Below are 10695 nucleotides of genomic sequence, written 5' to 3'. Positions count from 1 at the left end.
TATATTTGATCATATATACCAATATAATTAAGAAAATCACTATATACACAATAAAATATAAATGACTTTTATTTGAATGTATTGATACATAACAAGTAGGAAAAAATGACATTAAAAAGTATATGCCACAGTTAGGCCGAGTGTATTACAAAAATTTAACGAAGTTTTAATAATATAAAAATGTTTAATGCAAGGTGATTAAAATAATATTACATTAAGAGATTGATGTATTTATCAGGCCTTCAACTTCTAACAAATAAGAATAGAGTGTTTGCTGGGCATGGTGGCGCATGCCTTTAATCTCAGCACTCGGGAGGCAGAGGCAGGTGAATCGCTGTGAGTTCGAGGCCAGCCTGGTCTACAAAGTGAGTCCAGGATGGCCAAGGCTACACAGAGAAACCCTGTCTTGAAAAACAAACAAACAAACAAACAAAAGAATAGAGTGTTTCTCTTATTCCAATAAAGAACAGTCATTTAAAACTAACAACTATGTTTAATAAAGAAATATCAAAATATTTTTATTTGTTTTTAACATAAAATGCAAGAACTAAAAAAAAAAATGCAAGAACTACGTAACAAATCGCTTTGTAGCTATGATTTGATAGTCAGAAAAACATACAGGCTATCTACAACTATTACAACTAACAGTTCACTCAAAGATAAGTATCTTAAAAGTCAACAGTGCAAATCCAGGTGCGGTGGCGCATGACTTTAATGCCAGCATTTGGAAGGCAGAGGCAGATGGATCTCTGTGAGTTCGAGGCCAGCCTGGTCTACAAAAATCCAGGACAGCCAAGGCTACACAGAGAAACCCTGCCTCGAAAAATGAAAACAAAGTTAACAATGTTTATGGGATAGCCCCAAAATTAGTAGCAACACAAGCAAAAAATAATCCAGAAATAATTAGCATAATAGATTTATATAAAGCACAGTAAGGAGAGGCAGGGCACAACGATGGTGGAGAGACAGGCTTCTGATGGGAAACTCCACTTCATAAGCACTGGTCAACTCCTGACTTCGATGACTGTTCACCATGTGCCATGGAACTAATTTGAAAAGTCAAGTCCGCTGGGCGGTGGTGGTGCACGCCTTTAATCCCAGTACTAGAGAGGCAGAGGCAGGCGGATCGCTGTGAGTTCGAGGCCAGCCTGGTCTACAAGGCGAGTCCAGGACAGCCAAGGCTACACAGAGAAACCCTGTCTCGGAAAAAAACAAACAAACAAAAAACAGTATTGTTTAGCACCAACAAGCCAAGCAAAGGCACGAAACGGCTTTTAAACTCAATACTGCAGATACAAAGGAGATATTCAAAACATTGTTAGGAGCATTGAAATACTCCAGAAAAAAAAGGGAGTTAACTAAATTATATGAACAATTCTGTGCAAAAGGAATGTTATATAAACCCAAGCAACAAATAATGCACAGAGTGCAGAAACTCTGTGATGTCCACAACGTAAGCTGTGTGAGCGGAGTCTGGAAAACACCAGCTGGACACAGAAGGGCAGCAGAAACCAGGCCTCGTCCTGAGGCTGGGAAGGCACTCAGGAACTGCAGGTAGAGGCTGCAGCTTCAGGACTTGCCCGGAACTGGTCGCCATGTGCTCAAAAGTTTACCCTCTCTTTGCTGCGTCCAGGTCCAGCCTCACCGACAAGTGTAATTTCATTTCCACTCTGGGTTCTCGCCATCAGTTGTGAGGTAGGTATTAGAGTTGCCAGTGTTATCGAGTAAGGCAAAGCGAGAGCGAACGGCTCGGCGGAAGTCTTGCTTCTGACCCTCCGAGATGGGCAGGCTGCTTCTCCTGTCCTCCGTGCTCTCTAAGGTTTACTGGGGCTTCCTGGGCAATTGAGCAGGGGCAGGGACTGGAGGCTTGGCATCTCTAGCCCCAGCCCTGGCTCCTTGCTTCCCAAGGCCTTGTGAGTTCTCAGCAGCAGCTGCCTTGTCTGAAAGGAAGAAGAGAGATGGAGCTTTCTGTTTTAATTTTATGTTGGAAGCAACGCGGGAGGGAATTGGATCAAAACACAAATAAGTAAATAAAAATAAGCAGTCAGAAAGACTAAGTGGCAATATGAGGAGATATTTCTCTCTCTTTTTTTTTAGATTTATTTATTATTACGTATATAGTGTTTTGACTGCATGTAACACCTGCATACCAGAAGAGGGCACCAGAGAGCACTCATTGTAGATGGTTGTGAGCCACCATGTGGTTGCTGGGAATTGAACTCAGGATCTTTGGTACAGCAGTCAGTACTCTTTTTCTCCTCCTTCTCCTCCTCCTCCTCTTCTTTTTCTTCTTTTTTTCAAGACAAGGTTTCTCTGTGTAGCTTTGGCTGTCCTGAACTCACTTTGTAGACGAGGCTGGCTTCGAACTCAAAGCAATCCACCTGCCTCTGCCTCCCAAGTGCTGGGATTAAAGGAGGTGTGGCCTTGTTAAAGGCTCAGTGTCACTGGTGGTGAGCTTTGAGATTTCAAAGCCCACTCCAGGCCCAGTCTCTTTCTGTCTCTGCCTCTCTATATATATGTCTCTGTCTCTCTCTCTCTGCATGTGGATCAAGATATAGCTCTCAACCATTTTTCCTGCACCTGACGCACGCCATGCCTGCCATGCACCACACCTGCCGCGCACCGCCACACTCCCTGCATGATGACACCAGCCTCTGGAACTGTAAGCAGCCCCGTTTTTAAATGCTTTCCTTCATAAGAGCTGCCGTGGTCATGGTGTCTCTTCACAGCAACAGAACAGTGACTAAGACAAACTTTTTAAAAAAGTATTTTCGGGCCAGGCATGGTGGTGCACACCTTTAATCCCAGCATTTGGGAAGTGGAGGCAGGAGGATCCCTGTGAGTTCGAGGCCAGTCTGGACAGGCAAGGCTACACAGAGAGACCCTGCCTCGGGAAAAAAAAAAAAAGTATTTTCTTTTATGTGCAGGAGGAGTGTTTTGCCTGCATGTATGTAAACACACCATGTGCATGCATGCAGTGACTGCTGAGGCAATAAGAGGGCGTCAGAGTCACTGGAACCGGAGTTAGGATGGCTACGAGCCGCTGGGAACCTAGGGTCCTCTGCAAGAGCAGCAAGTGCTCTAAACAGCTGAGCCCTCTCTCTCCAGCCCTTCTTGAGACGTGCAATTTTATTTCTAGTCTGTTGCTTGTAAGGTGGTCAAAATTACTCAAAAATGAAAATAAGAAAGGAAAAAAAAAAAAACCTTAGTTCAATTTGATAAAAGAAACCCACATGTACATTATTCCTCATGGGCCAGCTCCCCTCGCCCCATGTTCCCAGCTGAACTGTTAAGGCTAGCCACCAAGTTCATGGCCCCCACAAGCTACCGCATTCAGATACTGGGGCCAGGTCTCTAACTTGGCAAACATCTGCTCTTCTTTGGTTAGAATCGTACTCCCATGTCATACAGTGCTAACCGGGGCTAGAAACACGGCTCGGTGACTAAAGGCACTGGCTACAGCAATCCCAAGGACCTGAGTGCAGATCCCATCAGCCACGTCAGGAAGCTCTCAGATCCCTCAAGTGCCCTCTTCTGGCACCTCCCTCACACATGGGTGCACACACACACACACACACACACACACAAATAAAATAACAAAATAAGATGTTGACAGTCCTAACCTTTGCAATTAGCAAACGAAATGTTTTGCCCCCAGACCCACTTCCGTTCACTGCTCCTCCTACCCCACAGAACAGAAAACCCAAGTGTACCTCCTCGCCGGTGCTTCTACGCCTGCCCTGCACCTCCTCCCGATGGTTCTATGTCTACCCTGCACCTCCTCGCCGATGGTTCTATGCCTGCCCTGCACCTCCTCGCCGATGGTTCTATGCCTGCCCTGCACCTCCTCGCCGGTGGTTCTTTGCCTGCCCTGCACCTCCTCGCCGATGGTTCTATGTCTACCCTGCACCTCCTCGCCGATGGTTCTATGCCTGCCCTGCACCTCCTCGCCGGTGGTTCTATGCCTGCCCTGCACCTCCTCGCCGATGGTTCTATGCCTGCCCTGCACCTCCTCGCCGTTGGTTCTATGCCTGCCCTGCACCTCCTCGCCGGTGGTTTTATGCCTGCCCTGCACCTCCTCGCCGTTGGTTCTATGCCTGCCCTGTACCTCCTCGCCGATGGTTGTATGTCTACCCTGCACCTCCTCGCCGGTGGTTCTATGCCTGCCCTGCACCTCCTCGCCGGTGGTTCTATGCCTGCCCTGCACCTCCTCGCCGATGGTTCTATGCCTACCTTACCTTCAAGCATCTTGTGCAACTTCTTATGTCTGTAGACAGAGATTATCTGGAAGTTCACGACACTTGAAACACTCAGTTCTTGGTCCTCTAGTAACTTCAGGGTGGCGGCTTGAATGAGCTGGTGGGAGCGTTTGCAGGTCTGAAGTGTACACTCACCCCGGACAAAGGATTTGCATACATGGAACTTGTTGCATTCATCCCTAAGGCTGCAATAGCCATAAAGGACATCACCGCCTCTGTTGTAGGGCAAACAGACCTGGGGCAGAAGTGAAGCCAGGTTTGAATAGGAGTTTTCCACCATTACCTTTAAGCCAATAAACTATAGCTTACTTAGAACTTTAACAGCATATTTGGGGGAGGGCTGCATGTATGCCAATATGCCTGTGGAGGTCAGAGGTCAGACCTGGGTGTCTTCTTTAATCACTCTCCACTTCATTTTTTGAGGCCAGGTCCCTGGAACTTGAAGCCCACTGGTTCAATAGGTTGGCTGGTCAACAGGCCCCCAGGGTTCTCCTGTCTCCTCTTCCCCAGCATTATGACTATAGGGTAACCCGCTACATCTGTCTTTAAAGAGAGAGAGAGAGAGAGAGAGACAGAGAGAGAGAGAAAGAGAAAGAGAGAGAGAGAAAGCCGGCGTAGTGGCACACATCTGTACTCCCAGCACTCGGGAGGCAGAGGCAGGCGGATCAATGTGAATTCGAGGCCAGCCTAGTTGACTAAGTGAGTCTAGGACAGCCAAGGCTACACAGAGAAACCCTGTCTGGGGGGGAGGGGGACCCTTTATGCATTTGTGTGTTTGTGTATAGGGGTACAACCATGTGAGTTCAGGTGCCCACAGACCCTCTGGAGCTGAAATTATACCTATGTCCAACAAAGCCGGTAGAGAGAGCTTGCCTAACACATATGGGGTCCTGGGCTTCGTCCCCAGCACTGCATAAAACTGGACATGCTTGGGCATGCTGGTCCACACCTGTATCATACCAGGGAGACAGGGACAGGGGGTCAGAAGTGCCTCCAAACCTGGTTCTTACGCAGTGCTGGGGACTGAGCTCAGGGCTTTCCCGCACTAGGCGAGCACTCCAGGAGCTGAGCTACGTCTCTGGCCCTTGTGGTTTTGTTTTGAGACAAGGTCTGTTACTATCTTTTTGCCTCAGCTGAGTGCTAGGATCACAGGAATGAGCCATCATGCCTAGCCTTGTTGTTTCCTAAAAAAAAAAAAAACCTCCATACCTGGTTGTTCAATGTTTACGCTAATTTATAATTTCACCAACAATGTATGAGAATTCTCAGCACCCTTGCCATAATTTATCTCTGTTTTATCTTCGTTTGGGTTTTGGTTTGCTTCATTTTCTTTCTTCTCTTTTCTTTTCTTTTTTTTTCTTTCTTTCTTTCTTTCTTTTTTTTTTTTTTTTTTTTTTTTTTTTGGTTTGCTTCATTTCCAAGTGAAGATCTTGCTATGTAGCCCAGGCTGGCCCTGAATTCTCGATCTTTCAGTCTCTAGAGAATTTCAGGTTTGCACCATCACACACATCTACTTTTTCTTATTCATTTCTTTCTTTCTTTCCCTCTTTCTTTCTTGACAATAGCCAATTTAATCTGATGAAATGATACTTTGTGGGTTTTTGTTTTTAAGACAGGGGTCCAATGCATGGAGTTATTTGGACTGCAGCTCACTTTGTAGTTCAGGCAGGTCTGAAGCGTTCAGAGTTTTCTCCTACCTTTCCTTTGGCTACAGGAATTCATTACCACACAGATGCTTGCTACATTGCTTCACCAGACCCCTCCCCAAAACAACAAACAAACAAACAAACAAACCCCCCCAAAAAACCAAAACACCTCACCGGTAAATACTTCTAAGTTTAAGGTCTATTAATAAACCCTACTTCATGCAAGCTCTCCCTATATTCTTTTCTACATTGAAGCCAGAAATCTGATTGATCTAGGCTGGGGTCCCTCAAAGATGAGGAAATGCCTCAGGGTGTAGAAGGAGATACCCTCGAGCTATGTGTCGGTTCCCTGCCTCTGACTGGAATGTCTACAACAGAATGATGACGCCAGATTTAAAAATTCTACTGGTAGTCTCATAAATTTTTATTTGAGATCATCATTTGAGAATTTGTTAGCAAATTCTTCACATAAATAGAAACAAAAGCGCAAATTTTACCATTACAACAGTTAAACCTGGGCGCTTTCTAAGTATCTGGAACCAAATCATAGCGCTTCAAAGCAGTTAAAATTAACATCTAGTCACCGGGTGTGGTGGCGCACGCCTTTAAGCCCAGCACTTGGGAGGCAGAGGCAGGAGGATCGCTGTGAGTTCGAGGCCAGCCTGGTCTACAAAGTGAGTGAGTCTACGACAGCCAGGGCTACACAGAGAAACCCTGTCTCAAAAAATTAAAAATAAATAAAATTAACATCTAAAGTGGTGATGGGAGGGGCCACCTATAACCTTAGCATTTGGGAGGTGGACTGGGAGAAGCAGCCTCAGGTAACTGGCAAGCTCATTGCCAGTCTGGGCTATAAAGATCCTACCTCAACGACAACAACAACAACAAACATTCCAGGAACAGAAGATCAACGAAAGGAAGAGTTGCCACCATTGATGGTGGTAGGGCCGCAGCGGCAGCGCCTCAAGGACTCACCTCTGGAAAGAGGCAGGGGTCATTCTGCAAAAGCAGGATTCGGAGCTGCGCTTCATTGAGGCCAAAAAGCCCGTGCTTTTTCAGGACTCGAATGTTGATAGGTGTATGGATATCATGAGAGAGAACGCAGGTAGACCTAGAAGAGTTCAAAACACTCTCAGAAGCCCAGGTCAAGAAGAGGAAAAAGCCTGTTAGGTCTAATTCTTTGCCTATGGCATTTCCAAGTTACATGTGAAATCCCCAAGTACTGATTTAAAAAAAAAAAAAATGAGGGTTGAGGCAACTCCATTTCCAGGGGTCATTTTCCTGTTCAGTGAGTAGCTATAAAGCCGAGGGTGAGCACCCCACCCTTATAGCCTTGTCTGAGGTTACTCATCTGTTTTGTGAAGACGAAAACTTTATCTTTATACCAACAACAGCTGCTGATCTCTCGTTGTCCACCAACACAAGAAAGAAAGCACCAGAAGCGGCTGCAAAGCACTGGGCTTGGCCCATGTAGCCGCCCGCCCTGGGAGGGGGTCCCTCGCTCACCCCATCTGGTCACCAATTTCCTGCGGTTGCACTAGACCAGCCTTTTAACCCCGAATGGGCTGTAATTACTGAAGGAAGGAAGGGATCAGAAGTTCCGCGGGCCATGGGGGCCTCAGATGTCCCTCATTGAGGCTCTTGGCATCTGAACTCAAAAGTGGCGACACGGATTTAACCTGGCTGGTGTTGCTCTCCCTGCCCGAGAGAGCAATTGGGGGTGGGGGTGGGGGTGGTGTATGAATAACAAACGTCAGTGGAGAAAGACCTTCCAGGTTATTGCTCTCGAGGAACACAGGGGAGGCCTGCGCGAAGGCCTTTGTCTCATCCCACCCGTGGCTCTCCGAGCAGCATCCGGAGGGCGCTTCCCGCCCGCACCCACTTGCCCCCTCACCAGCAGTCGCGGTGGGGACACTTGCCCAGCATGTGGCGGCGACACAAGTGCAGCTGGTCGCAGCCCTGGCACTCCCCGCGCTGGTAGCGGGCGCAGAGGCGAGCGGAGGACACGGCCACCACCCTACAGGCCGTGGCGCCGCCGCCCGAGCCCGCGCCCGCGCCCCCAGCCACCTCGGCCTCCGGGTCCCACGGGCCGTCGCGCAGCTCCACCTCCTGCTGCAGGAAGCGCTCGGGGCCAGCGCGCTGCAGCACCGCCCGCAGCTTCGCCTCCGACAGCTCCACGTGGCCGCGCAGGTCCTGCAGGAACATGCGGCCGCCGTGAGCACACAGCACCTTGGTGAGGAAGGCGCAGACAGTGAGGTCCGCCATGACCCCCCGGAGCCCGCGCAGTTCGTCCCCGCCAGCTTGGGGCCTGCAGGCTCCTCCCCCGCCGCCATAGCGACCGACCGGAGCCTGTGAGCAGTAGGGGGCTGGACCTCTGAAGGCAAGGGCTGGGCCCCTAGCAACCTTCGGGGGTTCCTTGCAGATACCGGGGAGGCCTGCAAAGAATACACACTGGCAAAGTGGTGCGCCCAGACTGCTTGCACGCGCCTGTAATGCCAGCGCCTGGGGAGGTGGAGGCAGGAACAATCAGAGGTCAAGGCTAGCGTTGGCTACCTAAGGAGTTGGAGGCTAGCCTGGGCTAACCGACACCCTTCGTGAGTTGGAGTCTAACTTTATGACAGACACCCCGTCTTTAAAAATCTAGTAAGGGGGCTGGAATGATGGGTCGCTGCGGTTAAGGGCACCGACTGCTCTTCTCGAGGACCAGGTTCAAATCCCAGCATTCACATGGCAGCTCACAACTGTGTGTAATTCCAAGATCTGGCCGTCTCACATAGACAGACAGACATGCATTTAAAACACCAAATGCAGCCAGGCGTGGTGGCGCACGCCTTTAATCCCAGCACTTGGGAGACAGAGGCAGGTGGATCGCTGTGAGTTCGAGGCCGGCCTGGCCTACAAAGCGAGTCCAGGGCAGCCAAGGCTACACAGAGAAACCCTGTCTTGAAAAAACAAAATAAAAAATAAAACATCAAATGCATATAAAATAAACAAAAAAACCAAAACAAACAAACAAAAAACCTAAGGAACCAGCAGTGATGGCTCACTGGGTAAAGCCTATACTTGAGTTTGGTCTCTGGAACCCATGGCAGAGAGAACCGAGTCTAGAATGTTGCTCTCTGATCTCCACATGTGCGGATCTGCACTAACACGTATTATACATAGATGCTGACGCATACTATCCACACACATAATAATAGATAACACTTAAAGGTTTTTTGCTTGTTTGTTTGTTTTTTGAAAGCTGGTAGGTTACTAAGGAGATGACCGGTGGGTGTGTGGATGGGTGGAGAACCTCTCTGAAAGAGGCTGCCACGTGTGGTTGCTGATCGCTTATGAAATATGATCAGTTCAAACTGAGAGGTGAAACACACACTAGATTTAGAATGGAAAAAAAAAAATCTCAGTTTGTGAGCTGGGGATTTAGCTCTGTAGACTGCCGGCTTGCATTAACGAAGGAAGCCCTGTCTCCATTCCCAAGTAGCGCTGCGCTGGGCCTTGGGGGCTTGCCTGTGATCCTAGCACTGGGCGGGTGGAGGCTGGGTCAGGAGCGCCAGGTTATCCTCCATGGCACATCTAGTTTGAGAACTGCCCTGTCCTACATGAGTCCCTATCTCAAAAAAAGAAAGAAAATCTCCATTTTATTTGCTTGAAAGTTGGGTGGGAGAGTTGGCTCCGCAGGTGTGGTGGGTCACGATCATCTGTTAACTACAGTCCGAGATGATCCAACACCCTCTTCTGACCTCCAAGGGCACCAGGTCACGTAAGGTACACCTACACATAAATAATACAAAAAATAAATCTTTTTTTTTTTTTTAAGTGAGTACTGTGTGTGAAATATTTGCATAGCAAAATGCAACATTTCCTTTTAAAGATTTTTGGTTTTTCCTTTTAAAGATGTTTGTTTTTTTTAAAAATATTTTTAGATGTATTTATTTAGGATGATGATGGTGATGATGTAGACAGTGCTCTGCTTACATGTACACCTTCAGGCCAGAAGAGGGCACCAGATCACATTATAGATGGCTGTGAGGCACCATGTGGTTGCTGGGAGTTGAACTCAGGACCTTTGGAAGAGCAGACAGTGCTCTTAACCTCCGAGACATCTCTCCAGCCCAGATGTTTGTTTTTTTTTTTTTTTTTTTTTTTTTTTTTTTTTTTGAGACAGGGTTTCTCTGTGTAGCCTTGGCCATCCTGGACTTACTTTGTAGACCAGGCTGGCCTCGAACTCACAGCGATCCGCCAGCCTCTGCCTCCCGAGTGCTGGGATTAAAGGCGTGCGCCACCACGCCCGGCTCAGATGTTTGTTTTTTTAAGACAGGATTTTTCTGTGTAGCCTTGCCTGTACTGGAACTCACTCTATAGATGATAAGACTGGCTTCGAACTCAGAGATCTGCCTGCCTCTGCCTTCTGAGTGTTGGGATTGATTAAAGGTGTGTACCACCTCGGAGAGATGCCCTCCATCTCCACCCCAACCCCTACTCCCAACACAGTAGACTCAGCTCTGGTGGCATCGGATGAGCTAGCAGGGGCAGTGCTGGAGAGCTCACCCTGGCGGTGTGGCGCAGCAGAGCTGGCATGCTGACCAACTCAGTCACCACCCAGGTCCGGATCCAGGGCTTTGAGTTGGCCCACGCCACCATCTACTCCATCTGTGAGTACATAAAAGGGCGGGTCCTGCAGAGCCAAAGCAGCAGGATCTCCATGACACAGCCACAACAGGATCTCTGAGAGGAGTCTCAGAGAGAATCCAGTGTTAGTGTAGCAGAAGCCAGAGCCCTCACACCAG

At 48.3% G+C, this 10695-nt stretch overlaps 1 protein-coding gene across 1 annotated transcript; it reads right to left on the bottom strand.

The window, feature by feature from the left end:
* Nucleotides 1-1782: 1782 nt before the first annotated feature.
* Nucleotides 1783-8245, bottom strand: Zc3hav1l (zinc finger CCCH-type containing, antiviral 1 like). The gene is made up of 4 exons (XM_051151720.1): nucleotides 7800-8245; nucleotides 6881-7016; nucleotides 4239-4494; nucleotides 1783-1940 (listed from the first exon to the last, which is right to left on the bottom strand). Exons 1-4 carry the CDS (start codon nucleotides 8168-8170, stop codon nucleotides 1822-1824), a joined length of 882 nt encoding a protein of 293 aa, XP_051007677.1. The 5' UTR covers nucleotides 8171-8245; the 3' UTR covers nucleotides 1783-1821.
* Nucleotides 8246-10695: the final 2450 nt, after the last annotated feature.

This window comes from Acomys russatus, chromosome 10 (assembly GCF_903995435.1).
Source record: "Acomys russatus chromosome 10, mAcoRus1.1, whole genome shotgun sequence".
NCBI lineage: Eukaryota > Metazoa > Chordata > Mammalia > Rodentia > Muridae > Acomys > Acomys russatus.
The sequence above is the reverse complement of the archived record's forward strand: the minus strand, read 5'-3'. Positions and strand labels throughout refer to the sequence as shown.